Here is a 17556-nt window from a genome sequence, read left to right on the forward strand (position 1 = left end):
TTTTGGTCTCCCCGGTGTAGAACCATCAGCTGTCAGTCTAACGGAAGCGGCTCAAGCTAAGAGCTGGACGCAGAACACTCCCCACAGACTGAGTGCAGCTGCTCGCCAACCATCCTCGGCGAGTTCCATGAGCCCCAGGTCAATCTGCAGGAGCATCTCCACTACCGCGGCGATGAGGGGGCGGGCAGCTGCCCTCCTGCCGAGGGAACCGGCACGTCCCGCCCAGAACCACCTGAGCTGCCACCTGACACCTGCTTCACCTGGCAGGTGACTTTATGTTTTTCAACCATGAAATCATTTTTGGAAAGTGCTCCTGGCCTCTGTCTACCACGATCAAATACAGACCCGAGTTAAATTCCTCTGACAGGCGGCTAAGCCCTTCGGAGCTGCTGTCCAGATTGTGTTTGCCAGCTCAGTTAATTGCTTTCTACACATGGAAATACAATCACTCTTTTATGCAAAACTCATTAGGGTTTAGCCCACGTAGGATCCGCCTCGTGTTTGAAAAACACAGATGAAGCCAGCTAAACAACAGCCCTGTGGCTTTCCTCTGGGAGTCTAAGCGACTGTTCAAGGGAAATGTTAGCAGCTTAAAACACTGTGTTGATTACACATTACTCACATAGACAGGATGGAGATCCACACCATACATCTCCAGGGACTTGGCCGTCCTCAAGTAACTCAGCTCAGCTTCCGAAGGAGCCTGCCCCCTGCACACACAGGAACAGAGAGCCTCACGTTACCGAGAGCCGCTGCGCCACCGGCGACATTCTCCGGGAAAGCCCCCCACCTGGTGACGATGCTACCCCGTGTCCTTGGGTTTCAAGTGGGCCTCTGCCCTCTTGGTGACAACATTTTATACCTGAGGGTCCCTTATATTCATATCACTTACTAAATCAATTCTTGCTCACGATAGCCTACCCACGATGTCCCAGGATAAATGAAAAATTCTCAGTTTCAGAAACCCCGCGGAGGGGGGAGGATGAGAATCCCTAAACTACAAAGCACCTCCCTCGCAGAGCCCCGCGTCTCCGTGCCCCAGGAGGAAGGGAGGCCTTCCACGCCATCAGGGCCCCAGCACGTCCTGAGCATGCGTGGGACCATGAACACTTAACAGCAGGCAGGCATCACAGCAATCCCCCCCGTCCTCCCTGGTGGTAACACAGAAGAGCTCCATTCCTAGCGAGCGACCGTCTCTCAGGAGCGCTGGTGCTGAGTGGAACGCATGTGCGTTCATGCGGGCAAGGAGATTCTGCCAGCTAAGAAAAGAGCTGTGGATTCTTTAAACCAAGAGATCCTGCCTTAGTGCATTCGGCCCCGGGCACTGGGAGCCCAGCAACGCCTGCGCTCTTGAACCCGTGAAGAACGCTCATCACAGATCAGACACGAGAAAGCTACCAAACCTTGATGGCGCGTCCTTCCCAGAGAGGCAGGCTCACCGCCAACACACCACACGAAGCATGGAGGACGGCCCCCAGCCAAAGCTCCTTGCTCACTTCAACACACAGTGGTCCTCTGGGACCCCGAGCAGGGGCAGGACACTCAGAGCGTGCCCTGCACCCCGCCACCCCGTGCGGCTGTGACAAGCACTCTGCGGGCATCCACGCCCACGTCCGCGGGGTCTTGCAGCCCAGGCCGGAGGGAGGCCGGGTGGTGGGGGAGACGGTTCCTCCCGTTGCCCTTCAGCAACTGGCTTCGCTCCCCATGCATGGAAACAAACCCGCTGGGCAAATGTTTTCTGTTGGCCAGATTAATCCTACATTCTTAACTACAACAGATCTGGAACCAAGCGTATTCAAGAGAGAATCTCACATAAGAGGCAATAAAGCAAAGTTAATCAGTAAACAGAATTTAACCAAGATAACTGTGATGAAATGGTAACTTCAGGGTCCACACTGACCTGCAAAAGCCTGCTGGGGAGTGCGGGTTCCCTCAGAAGTGCGTGTGCTGTCAGCACAACCCCCTTGGGGGCTCCACGCTGGGCTCACGGGTTGGCACCTTTGCTCTGAGAGCCTGGATGGAGCTTTGCTTTCTAACTGTTATGTATCTGCATGGAGCCGGCGCTGTGGCGTAGCAGGTAAAGCCTCCACCTGCAGTGCCGGCATCTCCCCGCTGCTCCACTCACAATCCAGCTCTCTGCTGCGGCCTGGGAAGGCAGTAGAAGATGGCCCAAGTCCTTGGGCCCCTGCACCCACGTGGGAGACCCAGAAGAAGCTCCTGGCTCCTGGCTTCGGATTGGCCCAATTCCAGCCATGGCAGCCATTTTGGGAGTGAACCAGCAGATGAAAGAACCCCCTCTCCTCTCTGTAACTCTGCCTTTCAAATAAGTAAATAAATCTTAAAAAAAAAAAAAAAAGAATCTGCATAGTGAAGATGGAGTAAATCTAGAGCACCTTTTGTGGTTAAAAATCACAGTTTAAGAAATAAGTCCCACAAGATGTTGATGAATAAAATAAAAACTAAATCACATATTTACCGAATAATTCCACTTATGTAAAATTGTAGTTCATGAATGAATACAAAATAAATGTTTTCCACGGGGACCAATGCAGAAAGGGAGGCCTGGGTGGTCTTTAAGAAAACTATCGTGACTTCCCCACAGCAGTTTACTTTCTCCTTTGTACTTACAAATTGTTGAAGTTTTCACTAAGCCTTTTAGAGTTACAAACAGTAAGAAACTATAAAAAGAAAGCTAAATGTTCCAGGCATAGGTGAAGAATTAGCAGTCTAGAAACGTAAGACTGTCAACAGCAAAACATGATTGAGAGATGGTTCGTTTGTGGGAGAGGTGGGGTCTAGATTCCTATTCCAGGTCCTTACCGTCCACCTAGATAAGCACTCTAAGTACAGGTACATGATACAGGGGTCAAGTTTATTCAAACAGTGAGGAGGCAGGGCCAGTGCTATGAGGGCAGGCTAAGCCACCATCTCAAGTTCTGGCATCCCATGTGGACGCCGTTTCGGCTGCTCCACTTCTGATTCAGCTCCATCCCAGCTGCTCCACTTCTAACCTGGCTCTCAGCTAATGGCCTGGGAAACCAGTGAAAGATGGCTCAAGTCCACGGGACCTTCACCCCTATGGGAGACCCAGCAGAAGCTCCTGGCTCCTGGCTTTGGCCTGGCCCAGCCCCAGCCACTGTGCTCATTTGGGGAGTGAATCAGTAGGTGGAATCTCTCTCTCTTTGTAACTCTTTCAAATCAATAAATTAATTAAAAAATAAATAATGGTGAGGAAATACACACACACACACACACACAGTTCAGGGCCTGGAAGGGAAAGGGGAGGGGAGGGAAGGAGAGAGAGACAATGCCTCAGCACTCTGGCTCATCCTCATCTGGGGGGAGAGAGAGAAAGAGAGAGAGAGAGAAAGAGAGAGAGAGATAAAGAAAAAGAAAGTGAGAGAGAGAACAAACAAGAGAGAGAGGGAACGAACAAGAGAGAGAGCGCGCGCACACCTCGTGCAGCTGCCAGCCTCTTGAGGTTGGAAGGGGAGTTGGTGAGGGGAGGTGCACCCCGGCAGAGCGGTTATGTGCCTGACAGGGAGGAAGGCAGGATTACCTCGGGCGGCAGTGGGCTCCCTGCCTTATCCCATAGCTACAGAGGGAAGACAGGACTCTTACATCAGAGTTTTATGAATCCTTTCTATGGCTTCTTCAAGTTCCTCTTTCTGATCAGGCACAAACCGGTACTCTGACACATACCCCGCAGTGTGCTTATATGGGTCGTAATCTCCAAGTTCAGCTAAAAAAAGAAAGAAATTGTAATTTTTCTCCATTTAAAAATATTTCTAAAAAAATCATGCTTAAACACGTCTTCAAATGTCTTATTAATAACCATATGTAGATGCGATGACCCCGACCCGTCTCTCAGACAATGACCGGATACCGAGTGTGATTAGAATGTGACACCCTGTGACACCCAGGCAGTGCTCTAGGAACCTCAACTGGCTCTGCACCCCCGAGGCAGCTCGCACGCCTGCGTCAGCCCACATGAGGAGCAAACGGACTGGAAAGAGTCAATCTCCTCCCCACAGTCAGCAGCTTTCCAAGCCCCAGGCCAGCCCCTCTATGGGACATGACCCGTATTTATTAACAATTCCTGGACTCGGAGTGCCCAAGAGAAAGGACCTTGCTGTCCCATTTCCCTTGTACGCAGCTGCAGCCTTAGGAAGCGTGCGACACTTATCTGTGAAACTACTCTCCACCTCGAACTCCAACAGGGTACGGGCGACCCCCGACCCGGCCACCGCGTCAGTAGGAGCTGGTGTGCCCTGAGCACCCGACGTGTGCTCCCTCTGAGCCTGGCTGGTGCAGAGCCATCTCCAGACACAATGGCCAGAGCTGGCGGACAGAGGCCCCTGAGCTCCAACGGGGTGCAGGCGGCCCCCACCCGGCCACCCAGTCAGTAGGAGCTGGTGTGCCCTGAGCACCCGACATGTGCTCCCTCTGAGCCTGGCTGGTGCAGAGCCATCTCCAGACACAATGGCCAGAGCTGGCGGGCAGAGGCCCCTGAGCTCCAACGGGACAGAACCCAGCACCACGCGGCTCCTGCAGCTAAAACCCACACAGTCTGCCTCAAAGGATCCTAAAGGACGTTGACCCAAACTCAGATCTGAACTGAACTCAATTTCCACACACTGTCATTGGAAAAGGAGAACTTGACAGAAGCAACGTTTGCCCCAACCCGGGGAGGCGGGTGTGCACCCGGGCACCTACCCTGGATGGCGTGGGCTCCCAGCTGAGCCGCGATGTTGACCGGGCACGGCAGCCGGCCCTGGAGGACATCCTGCTTCACTTGCAAGAAAAACTGGTATCTGAAAGAGAAACGGGAAATGGAGCCAGCCAGCTTGTACTGCACACACCTGGCGCCACACCCTGATACTGGACTGACAACTAATCTCCAGCACACGCAGGGCCAGTCTGCACTCTGCCGGGAGGGGCTTCGGGCGGGCAGCACCAGGGAGGACAGCCCCCTTCCGGAGGGGGAACACAGCTCAGAAGTCCAGGCTCTCCAGCCAGGCTGCCCAGCACATATCCTGGCCTTGCCCCGCACGGCCTCTGTGGCCCTGGGCTGCCACCTGAGCCCTGTCCCAGCCACCCTCTTCACCTGCACGAGCCACGCAGTGGCGGCGCCTCCCCGTGGGACTGCTGTGCAGCTCCAACGTGAGCCACGTGTGTGACTGCCTCTTCCCGCCCCGCCACTGGCACTGCAGAACACCCCTTCCAGGAGGGGCCGCCCCTTGCACCAGTGCTGTTTGCAAGGCCTAAGTCACACACAGGACCACAGGGGTGGTATGTCCATCCCCCAACTCATGAAGACCCTGAGTGTGAACTGCAGGGGTTCAATCTGTAAAAACACAGCTCATGCCAAGCATTTTACAGAAACATGGGGAAGGCTTTGACAATGAGGTGGGTGGGGCCAGCGTTGTGATGTAGTGGGTAAAGCCACTGCCTGTGGTGCCAGCATCCCATATGGGTGCTGGTTCCAGTCCCTGTTGCTCCACTTCTGATCCAGTTCCCTGCGAATGCACCTGGGAAAGCATGGCCAAGTCCTTGGGCCCCTGCACTCACGTGGGAGACCCAGAAGCAGCTCCTGGCTCCTAGTTTCAGACCAGCCCAGCTCCTATCCTCACAGCCATTTGGGGAGTGAACCAACCAATGAAAGATTCTTTCTCTCTCTCTCTCTGCCTCTCCCTCTCTCTGTAACTCTTTCAAGTAAATAAACAAACTTAAAAAAAAAAAAAAAGAAGAAAGAAAATGAGGTTGGTACAATTACCTCCATTCTACACGCGAGGGAACTGAAAGAACCAGAGGCAGGAAGGACCTTGCCAAGATCTCACACCAGCAAGCAGCAGAGCTGGACTTGCCCCCGAGCAGTCTGACCCACAACCCTCTTTGGCCCAATGCCCCGCCTCCGTTCTCGCCCTTCCCGCTGGTGGGAAGGAAGCATCGGCAGCACACGGGGCCGCCACTGTCCACACACGGGCACTGTCGCACTCTCACGCCCCCCTGGGCTTTCAGATAGCTCTTCCTTTGTAAGGTGACTCTTGACAGCAGGCAGAGGAAGGCAGAGTGAGTGAACTCTGCAAATTGGCCCTGCTGCGTCTCATCTCCAAACACTCCCAGCCCAAGCCCCAGCGAGGAAGCCGGGATCTCCACTGCTGCACGGACCATCACTGCTCTGACCGCAGTCCCCGCTCTGACCACAGCCACGGCTCTGGTGAAACCAGCCAGCCCCAGGCTTCCCACCACCACCTCGCGGAATGGCACCACCACCCTCCACTCTCCTGGCATCAGCGCGGAACCACCAAGTCCAGGCCGTCATCCCCTTTAACAGGTCTGCCACCCACCACCCTCACCTCCTTTCCACTCTCCCCCAGGGTACCCAGCATCCTTCAGGGATAAACAGCACCAGGTCAGCCCTCTGATGAGAACACCCACAGCATACAGTTCAATCCCCTTACAGGTGGCTCATGGCTGATTCACACCCATGGAATCAACCAACCGTGGATGACAGCGTTTGGAAACAAGGATGCGTCTGAACAGGGCATGGACAGGCTAGACGGTGCAGGTGGCCACCATGCACACAGCAGTCATGCCGCCCATGGCACGGCACATCCTCTAGAGGACTCGAGGTTACAGGAAAATGGCCCCCCACCCCACTTCATATGAGATCCCTGAGGGCCCAGGCACCCCGCTGAGCAGCCCAGAACTTGGCAGCTTGATGCTGGCAGTGGTCCTGCAGCGGCTACTGCTCCTGGTTGTTGCTGATTGGTTCCTGCTCCTCACCAGGTCCTGCCCACCATGGGCTTGTGTGAGCCCAGGCCTACCTTCCCTATGTAACCTGAGCTCCATGGTAGGCCACTGCTGATTGGTTCCTGGCCAAGCCAATCACATTCAGGTTCTGCTGAGTCCCTGACTGGTTCTCATAGAATACCTCTTTAGCATACACGTCAACCAATCAGGTAAACTTCCTCCTTCAGAAACGCACAGAAATCCACACCAGGCAGCCCTGCGCAGCAGCATGTGTGGGGCCCCGCCGGCTGCTGGAGAACTTTCTCTGCCATTTCAGTGGATTCCCTTCACTTTTCTCACTCTCCCTCCTCCACGTGCTCGTTCTTCAAGGTCACAGGACAAAGAACTGGCAGAGGAGAGAAGCTGTAACACAGAAGAGGCAACGCGCCTCGGGAACGAGGCAGCGAGAAGCCGGGACCGGCTGGGAGCGGAGGCTGTGACACAGCGCGGCGGCACGAGGAGCTGCAAGGCAGGAACCACACTGTTGTTAAAGAATCCAGGGAACAGAAGAATCTGCCAGAGTTCTCGGGACAGGACGGAGACCCCCGCTGCCACTCCCCCGCAACACTGGAGCCAATCCCCCGCTGAGGGGCGACGGCACAGGACTGCTGGTTACCTCTGGACTGAGCCTGTGGCTGCTGACCTGTGACCACTCAGCTCCCTGACCTGTGCTCACACCTCCCATCCCACTCAACTCCAGTCCCTGAGCGCTCGCCTGGGGTCTCAAACCCACTCCGCAGTGTTCTCTCCTCTGGAAAAGGAGGGGAACTTCAGCAAGGACGCTCCCACCCCACAGCCACGGCTGCCAGGATCCCACTGCTGCCGGGAACAGGAACGTGGTTCTGCTGCACCCCCTCGGCCTGGGCCTTAGAATTCCTTTCCCTAAATGCACTTTTTAAAGAAATGGGTCACAGAAGCATATTTGTTTTCCACTATTAGGACTTCACAGCATCTGACCAGATACTGAAGTCCCGTGCCAAGTACACAAACAGGAACTCCTCCTGCAGTGGTTGCCTCAAGGGCAAAGGTAAAGAAACAGGGAGACGAGAACAGATAGGGCTGAGGGGCCGGCGCCGTGGTGCACTTGGTTAACCCTCCGCCTGCGGCACCGGCATCCCATATGGGCGCCAGGTTCTAGTTCTGGTTGCTCCTCTTCCAGTCCAGCTCCCTGCTGTGGCCCGGGAAAGCGGTGGAGGATGTCCCAAATGCTTGGGCCCCTGCACCCACATGGGAGACCAGGAGGAAGCACCTGGCCATTTTGGGGGGTGAACCTACGGAAGGAAGACTTCTCTCTCTCTCTCTCTGTCTCACTAACTCTGTCAAAAAAAAAAAAAAAAAAACAGATAGGGCTGAAAGACAGATGGACACAGGAACCACCCTCCCAGAGGACAGTACTCAGCACACGGCAGCTGCTAGACACACAGCCATGTGTGAGAGATGGACACATGACAGACAGACACACAGACAGGAACAAAAGGAAGGTGGACACACAGACAGCTGATGTGAGCAAACGAACTGAACACACCGCACACGCGCTGTCTGAGCCATTCACGACATGAAGGCAGCTCTGGCACAGCTGCCCCAGGCAGCCTTTCACAGACACCGAGCTCCTTAGGTCACTGCATGAAAAAGGAAAAAGATGACCAAAACTGATGGAGGCAAGCCGACTATTTTTAATTAGGATATGATTAATTTTTACCATAGCAAGCACCTTATACTCATTTAAGACAAATTTATGATAAAGTAAAATCAAATCATTCCTATGCTAGCCATTTATACATAGTCTTGTAGGGCTTATTTTAAATTAACTGTTCGCAGTTTATTTTGTCTATATTAGGGGACTTCAAGTACAATTTACTATTTTATACAAATTACAAAGTTTAGAGTTGCTAGGTCTTTCCTTCTATGTCTCTCTGATTAAAGCTGAATGGTTATATCTTTGTTTATCTCTGTTTTTAACCAAGGTGACCTACAGCCCAGCCTAGGAGACTTCTAGTTCACACCTATTACAGGCACGCTCATCAGTAACCTCCCTCTTTGCTCCCTGGAGCAGGGGTGGGGAGTGTCTGACCCATGGGCCTTATCCTGGGTTGGTCCTGCCAAGGCAGCTGCAGGTGTGACAGAATTGATAAATGTGTAGCTGGCTCACATTTGAAGCTGATCATTTTCTACGGCCATGAATGATGCTACAAATATCCAAATGGTCCCTGAGGACAAGGTTCCCCAACCCTGCCCTAGAGTGTCAGGGTTCAGACAACAAATTCTATTGTGATCCTCGTTACACAGTACCCTGTGGGGGAAAACAGGCCGAATCAAAATAACCTATTTAACAAGGAAGTTTCCAGATCAAATTGTGGTATTAAGGCAGAGGCTTCATAAAGCAAATCCCGGTCATTTCTCTTGTAAATTAACAAGCTGACGTGTGTGCCAAGCCAGCCTGTGAGACCTGGGGGAGCAGCCTGGGGGCTTCGTCCCCACACACTCCGCACACAGCACCACAACCAGGGCAGGAAGGAGGGGCTTCGGCTGCTGGCCTCACACTCTCCGGGTGGCTGACACTCCCTGGAAAGAGCCCAGTTAACACCAGGAACGCACAAGCTGCAAGGACCACTAACCACGCGGCAGTGGGCGACGGAGGAGAGCGCACAGCAGGGCAGAGGCAGCTGCCCCCAGGAGCCCCAGACAGAGGTTCCTGCGCATTCTGTGGCCACAGCCAGTCACGAATGAATGCCCCTCAGAGAGGCCCGAAGGGCACCTTCCCAGGACCGGGCCTGGAGAGGAAAGAGGTGGCGAGGGGACAAGGGCTTCGCTTCTGGGGACAGGCGAGCGTGGAGCCGGAGAAACACGGAGGTGAAGATCAGCTGCGTGGGTGCAAACAGAGGAGGAAAACATAGGAGCTGCTGCAGTTCTTGAGAAAGCAGTGAGGAGGATCAGGAAAACACTTCTGTTACACATGGGAGCAAACAGCACTGACTGCCTGTCAGGTCCACAGAAACGTGGCCCCTCCACAGCCCAGAGCCCAGAAACACCACCAGTGCACCCAGAGGAGGAGACGACCCAGGAAGTGAGCGAAGCCCACCCGGCCAACACAGCCCCTAAAACAAGCTGCTCCCACACAGAGAGGATCACAAAAAGAAAGACAAGAGTAACTCGTGAGTGCAGTGTCAATCTCAAACAAAAGACAAGCTAGAAAAAAACAGACTTCAGAAGGTAAAAAGTGTTTACCACGAACACGTCATTTGTTACTACCATGTTCTTAAGAGTTATCAGATCCTTAAAAGTTCAGAGAAATGCCAACAGCGTCCTAGTCAGGGCTACCAGTGAGCCCAGAGCCCCGTGCAGGTGGTGGGCACCAGCTCTCCTGGTCTCCACGGGATCACACGGGGACCTGGTGCTCCTCACAGCACTGCCTGAAGCTCTGTGGCTGAGCAGGTTCCGTCCTGACACACAAACCCCAGAAGTGCAGGCCAGGGCAGGGCTGCAGGATGACTGCTCACAGTCAGCGGACACTGACACTCAGGGAGTTCTCACGAACGCACCAACCCCTCCTATCTCGGCTCCACTTCTGCCTTCTCCTATTTTCAATAACTTGAAAATACAAAATAATCATCACCATCTCCATTTCTCCTCACCATTACTAAACATCTCTGCTTGATGTATTCTGCCTGCAACACACACAGATACAGTCTTCTTTTTGAAAAAACACTGGAATTCCATCGTACAGATGAGAAAACCAAGACTTTAAAAGTTGTGGTGTAGTGGTTGAAGCCGCCAACTATCATATCAGCATCCCAGATGGGTGCTGGTTTGAGTCCCGGCTGCTCCACTTCCCATCCAGCTCTCTGCCATGGCCTGGGAAAGCAGTAGAAGGTGGCCCAATTCTTTGGGCTCCTGCACCTGCATCAGGGACCTGGCAGAAGCTCCTGGCTCCTGGGTCTGGATCGACACAGTTCTGGCCATTGTGGCCATCTTGGGAGTGAAACAGCGAATGGAAGATTCTCTCTCTCTCTCTCTCTCTCTCTCTGTGCCTATGCCTCTCTGTAACTCTGCTCTTCAAATAAATAAATGAATCTCTTTTAAAAACAAAGGTTAGGTCATCTTCTCTGAATTACAAAACCAGAGAGTGACAAAGCCAGGATGGATGCAAACTGTGGCCATCTGACTCTATACAGTGTCTTCTCACCAACATGTGTGACTCTCGTCAAATTTGCATAGTAATCTGCTAGGAACGACATAAAATAGAGAAAAAGATGCCTAATATTTTGAATTACACTGAAGGTAAATTTCACAGGCCTCATGAGAGCAGGAACTATTTAAAGGACTACTGACGAGAAGACGGACTACATTTATTCCGCGTAGACTTAGGAAGAAAACCGGGTGTTGATGACGGAAGTGCCCGGGAATTCTCTCTGACTGTTTCACTGCTTTCAAGGTGGATCGGTTTCCTATCTAAAACGCGGAAGAGGAAGCTGGCTGCTACATCAGGGATCCAGGGTGGAGGCCGGAGTACATGGGCTCAGCGTCACCAACTTCTATTCCAGCAAACAATTCAGAACACACAGTACAGCCCCCCAGCTGCTATGGTTCTATGAACTTACATGTTCCATACTCTGAACTTAATTTTCCTGTATATCCAACTTTTGCAAAGTATAATGTCCTGAAATACTGCATCCAGAATGATCATATATGCATGTGTGTGACAAAACGCACTCCAGCAGTATTTATAATTTTTGACTAAAAACAAGAAGAATGGCTGGAATGGCTACCCACAGGGCAAGGCTAAATAAACCATGGCTACTATGCAGGAGGGAAGAGATCCACCCAGCACACATGAAGTAGTATGGCTGTCAAAAGGAAAAACATACACGTGACAAGGTCATATATACACACATTTATAGAGCGTATCTTTCACATCGAAAGGTCATTAACCATTTAACAGCCAATACAGTATATGCTGGGGAAATTTTCCAAAGAACTCAATCAAGATAAGCAGCCAACTTGAAAATCGTAGCCCGAGTATGCTTTAATGGCGAACAGCCCATCGGGAACACTGGTTTGGGGTTTTCATTCTTACTTTTGCTGAATCACCTCATGTAACTGACTTCCTTTGTTGGGCCCACTATGCCTGTGCGTTCCAGCACACGTATTCCTGCCAGTCGAGACTGCACGTGCCACACACCAGTGGCAGCGCAGGGACACAAGAGGAGCCCACCGGCCTGACACCACACCCAGCAAGCCATGAAGTGATCACTACACATCAGGGCCTCTAACCGTACGTGACTGTGTCCTCTGGTTCTTACGTGTTCTGGTCTGACACTGAGGAAACACGGGTGCAGTGAGGACAGGGTGGGGCTGTAACAGTGGAGGCTGATGGAAAGTCGTGCTCACTGCAGACACGTGGCTGGCTGGGGTGAAGCCACGCTGTATGAAACACGGTCCCTTTCCCCCGTCCACCCTGAATCCCCGAAGCTGTAATCCCACTGCACTGCAGAGCAAGGACAGCCCAGAATGAAACACCTTAGCAAGGACCGAGCCCTGGCCGTGAGCCAAACGCGACTGTGACAGCTCACTCGCTTGAGTCCAGTGAACAGTTACAAAGACTTGGAACTTTACGGCTGAGGAAACAGAGGCACAAAGGAATTACCAACAGCCTCAAAATTAATAATATTTTAATAAAATCTGCTGGGGCCGGTGCTGTGGTGTAGTGGGTTAAGCTGCTGCCTGCAGCACCAGCATCCCATATGGGCACCAGCTCCAGTCCTGGCTTCTCCACTTCCTGTCCAGCTCCCTGCTTATCATCTGGGAAAGCAGGCTCAAGTGCTGGGCCCCAGTCACCACATGGTAGACCTGGAAAAAGCTCCTGGTTCCTGTCTTCAGGCTGGCCCAGCTCTGGCCATTGCTGTCATCTGGGGAGTGATCCAGTGGATGGAAGACCTCTCTTTCTGTCTGTCTGTCTGTCTCTCTCTCTCTATGTGACTCTGCATTCAAATAAAATAAAGTAAATCTTAAAAAAAAAGTGAAGAAAAACAAGTAACTCTCCAAGGATCGAGTTATCTCTTTAAATGTTTAAATGGACTCTTTTTCAATATTTATTTATTTATTTGAAAGGCAGAGTTAGAGAGAGGCAGAGGCAGAAGCAGAGGCGGAGGCAGAGAGAGAGAGAGAGAGAGGTCTTCCATCCGCTGGTTCACTTCCCAGATGCACACAATGACTGGAGCTGTGCCGCTCCAAAGCCAGGAGCCAGGAGCCAAAAGCTTCCTCTGGGTCTCCCACACGGCTGCAGGGGCCCAAGGACTTGAGCCATCCTCCATTGCCTTCCAGGCCACAGCAGAGAGCTGGATCAGAAGTGGAGCAGTTGGGACTCGAACCAGTCTTAAGGGATGCCGGCACTGCAGGCAGTGCTTTACCCGCTTTGCCACAGCGCTGGCCCCGTTCACTTTCAAACACATTTGTCATCACACACAGATCTATCTCACACAGTGTGGGTTTCCATTTGACTCTCACAAGGAATGCGTTACCAAATGCAAGTAGAATGCATCCAAAGACTTGACCCTGGTCTTAATTGAAGTAAAGTCTTTTGTATATGCCATACATGCATCTGCTCAAAAATCAAGTCCATACTGTACCTGGTTATTTCTTCTTTAAGTTTACACGGATCTTCAGCATAGAATTTAATACCAAAATACAAAGTATATGGAGGTCCAGCTAAAATAAAAAAAAAGAAAATAATCAAATGTCACATCACAAATTAGTCAAAATACTAGATACTCTACAGCTACTAAGGGTTATATTCACCAGGTATTTCTAATGATACAAAAATCAGAAGATGGAAAAAGCATTGCTGAGAACTGTGTGATGGCAGGACCTCAGCTATCCATGTATGTTCACATGTGTGTGCACACATAACTATACATATGTGTATACACATCGTGCAGGTAACAACTACGCATGCGTGCATGCACACATGTGTGTATACATCTGTGTGTGTGTACACACAAATAAAAACAGAAAGACAGTCAAATGCACCAGAATGTTGCTGTTTCATAGCTCTTGTTCGGTAAAACACGTTTGTTATTGCTTATATTTTTGCTGTATTTCACATTTCCACAACACATATGTAGTATTTTTTCATAATGAACAAATAGTATTGACATAAAGTCATTAGTTTTTAAAAATATCCACCTATCACTTCAACTATCACAAGAAACTATCAGTCTTAGACACCTATCTGCAAAGAGCCAAGCAGTGGGTGGCGCACCCGAGTCCACGGCAACCACAGACCCTGCATGTGGAGCAGGCCGAGGCTGGCACCGGAGGGTAGCACCCAGAGGCTGGCACCTGGAGGCTGGCACCCCGGAAGGAGACCTGCAGCGGCCACTGCGGGAGAAAGCAGTCATCCCTCCCTCTGGGGGACGAGCAGTGCCGGCTCAACACAATGCGCAAGAAGTCACTACTGGTGGCAAACTTTAGAAGCTGAGATTAGAAACTCAGTCTCTACACTTATTAGTAATGGATTTTCTTATCATGTGTATACTTTTCAACTATTTTTTAAAAAATGGGTAGGGTATTGTAGTAGGTTACGCTGCCACCTGCAATGCTGGCATCCCACATGGGCGCCACTTCCCACCCAGCTCCCTGCTAATGGCCTGGGAAAGCAGTGCAAGATGGTCTGGGCGCTCAACCACTGCTACCCGTGCGGGAGACTTGAAACAAGCTCCTGGCTCCTGGCTTCGGCCTGGCCCAGCCTTGGCCATCGCGACCATTTGGGGAGTGAATCCAGAGGATGGAAGATTCTTTCTTTCTCTCTCTCTCTCTCTCTCTCTCTGCCCTCCTCTGTAACTCTGCAATTCAAATAAATAAATAAATCTTTTTTAAAAGGAAGAAAAAGAGAAAAGAGAAAATCATCAATGAGGCTTATATAGTAAGAATAAAGACAAGATTTCTTTTTGCCCTTTTCTGAATCTAAAAATGCTTTCTTACTCATGTAAGCAGACATTTATCATGTCATTCATCTCCCAAACATAGAAGAATTGAGTCTACAAATGTAAGAAAAATCAGAGACAAAGCGAGGAATTATACATTCATGGGCAAACATAAAATAAATAGTTAACAACGCTCACGGTGTGCACGCGAACAGCAGCCTCTTGGGGGCCAACCTCACGGCACATGCACGTGCTATGTCTGTCTCTGGTACCCGGGGGTCCTTTTCCTGGCGTGGAGATGGTGGTCGAGCCCAGGGCCCAGCTTCCTGCCCTTGCTCTGCCTCCTCGTGAAGCATTCCCTACGCCAGAGCTTCTTAGAAAACTAAACAACGTGCCACCACTTCTCACCGTTTGGCCACTGGGTTTGTGACTGACAGACACACCTCCTCCCTGAACACGGGCATCAGGCAGGCACAGACTAGTAAGTACGCAGGAGAGCCAGGAGTCGGTCCTGTCTGAGCCGTCCGTGGCAGCGGGGCGCTGTGTTCCGGAGCCTGCAGCTGCAGCCCGGCTCCGCAGGGCCAGGGTGACCCACAGACGCCTCCCAGCCAGGACACAAAGGGAGGGACCTCCTCCAGGCCCAGAGCTGCTTTTTCCCCAGCATGGCCACGGCACACGCGTTCAGCAAGGAGCAGTGAGGCAGAGCTTCGAAAACTGCACGATGAAGAGCATTTGGCCAGGGCCAATTCTTTTTTAAGTACTTTTGGCTCAAATCAGCCCTCCATCTCCCTATCCCATGTACAATGGCATGTGCTCTGAATATAAGGCACCACGGCCATTTCACTGCATCTGAGAACGTACAGAAATGTGTCACCAACACTGGGCGCCCACCCACAACCTGGCAACCTGTGTGGCAGTGAAATCCGGGAAGTGGAGCCGCTTGTCTGCGCTCGGCCGAGGCCAGGCTGCTGGGAGCCGGAGTCCCTGCTCTCTCAGCAGGAGCCACACGGCCCCTCCAAGGGAAGCAAGTCACCACACCCAGACCCTTCCGAGTGGGCAGGCGCGCCCTCCCTGCCACCACGGCTGCGGAAGTGGACACCTCGGAGCAAGGGCAGAGACGTCTAGCAGCACGCTTTTCGGCTTCCTGTCCTGGGACAGCCACAAAATCAAGTGCTGATGGAGCCAGTTACAAACTTACCACCCTCTGACTCTGTGTCCTTCCACAAACTCAACACTGAGGAAGCCCCCATGTGAACTGAAGCTGGTGTTCTACTTCACTCTAACAAACACACACAGCAGCCCAGAACAGACTCTCGGATCTACCTTCTGTGAAGACTAATTTCCAGGCCTTTAACAATAACGAGGAGAGCGCCACGATATTTAAATCGAGATGGACCGAGAGGAATGCTCTGTCATTTCTTAGGGACATCCCCCTGACTGATGTACGGAGATCTCCCGCCAGTCTCCTTCACTAGTTAATGAACTAACGCACTGGTGAAGCTAAGTAGTCTTGAGTTACACAGTTCTTCAATTGTACTAATGTTTTATTCTTACTGTACACCAAATTCTTAAGTATTGCATTTTTTAGGATGAAAGGTGATTATATTTTACAGTGATATTTAAATGTAATATTTTGGGGCCAGTGCTGTGGCATGGCGGGTAAAGCTGCCACCTGCGGCACTGGCACCTCATATGGATGCCAGTTTAAGTCCCGGCTGCTCCACTTCTGATCCAGTTCCCTGCTAATGCACCTGGGAAAGCAGCAGAGGATGGTCCAAGTCCTTGGGCCCCTGCAGCCATGTGGGAGGTGCAGAAGCAGCTCCTGGCTCCTGGCTTCAGATCAGCCCAGCTCCAACCCACTGTGGCCACTTGGGGAGTAAACCCGCAGATGGGAGATATATTCTCTCTCTCTCTCTCTGTCTCTCTCTGTAACTTTGCCTTCTAACTAAGTAAAATATTTCAAAAACTGGAATATTTTATATATTCAGAAACTTTAAATATGTATAGAACACTAATGATGCACCTTGAAATAATTTACATTTTTCTTCAGAACTCTGACATTTTACTCACAAAAGAAACTGAGTTTATGCTAAAATCATCATTGCTGAAATTCTTCTAATTTTCCAGCTGGCATTTTGAGGTCGACTCATGGGGGCTAGAGCTGTAACTTCCAAGCCCCATGGTCTCTGCACAGGGGAGGCAGTGCACAGAGAAACAAAAACGATGCTGATTTTCACAGAGACGGCGCTGCAGCCGCCGATGGCTCTGTGGATCCGGGACCCCTGTGCCTTTCTGAGGCTCAGCCAGGGGCCTGCGTCCATGCCCACGAGTGCTTGTGACCAGCATCCCACAGGGATCGAGCCCTCACGTGGAGAGTGCAGGCTCAGGATGGGGTGCGAGGGCTGCAGAGCCAGCGAGTGCCTGACCAGCAGCGAATCACATCTTAACACGTGGCTCAAGGAGCACAGAGGTCCAGCTGGGACGCCGAGGAGGGCCGGGGGATGGACGGTGGCGCCAGCTAGACAGCAGTGAGCACGTGCTTCCTGCCACTGCACTGTGCCCCGAAATGGCTAAAACGCTAAGGTTGATGTTCCGTGTATTTTACCAAAATAAAAAAGGTTGTAAACTAAACACACAACATTTTTTAAAAAGTGGAGAGGCACAGAAGCAGAGTGACTGGAGGCAGAGCTCTCACCTGCTGGCTCACTTGTCCCAAAACGCCTGCAATGACCAGAACTGGAACTCGTCACTGCTGCCTCCCAGTGTCCGCATGAGCAGGAAGCCAGAGCCGGAGCCGGAGCTGGGGACTGAGCCCACGCATGCCAATGTGGGAGGCAGA

The 17556-nt window shown here is 51.7% G+C and overlaps 1 protein-coding gene across 3 annotated transcripts in view; it reads right to left on the reverse strand.

Annotated features, from left to right (window-relative positions):
• EPB41L4A (erythrocyte membrane protein band 4.1 like 4A) overlaps positions 1-17556 on the reverse strand; it is a 216209-nt gene that overhangs the window by 88355 nt on the left and 110298 nt on the right. For all 3 annotated transcript variants that reach the window (XM_051834523.2, XM_008248402.4, XM_051834525.2), the window contains exons 4-7: positions 13422-13500; positions 4717-4814; positions 3622-3742; positions 623-710 (exon numbers count right to left, since the gene is read on the reverse strand). In XM_051834523.2, coding sequence (XP_051690483.2) covers positions 623-710; positions 3622-3742; positions 4717-4814; positions 13422-13500 — 386 coding nt within the window. The remainder of the gene's footprint in view (positions 1-622; positions 711-3621; positions 3743-4716; positions 4815-13421; positions 13501-17556) is intronic.

The sequence above is a fragment of the Oryctolagus cuniculus genome, chromosome 6, assembly GCF_964237555.1.
Source record: "Oryctolagus cuniculus chromosome 6, mOryCun1.1, whole genome shotgun sequence".
Taxonomy (NCBI): Eukaryota; Metazoa; Chordata; class Mammalia; order Lagomorpha; family Leporidae; genus Oryctolagus; species Oryctolagus cuniculus.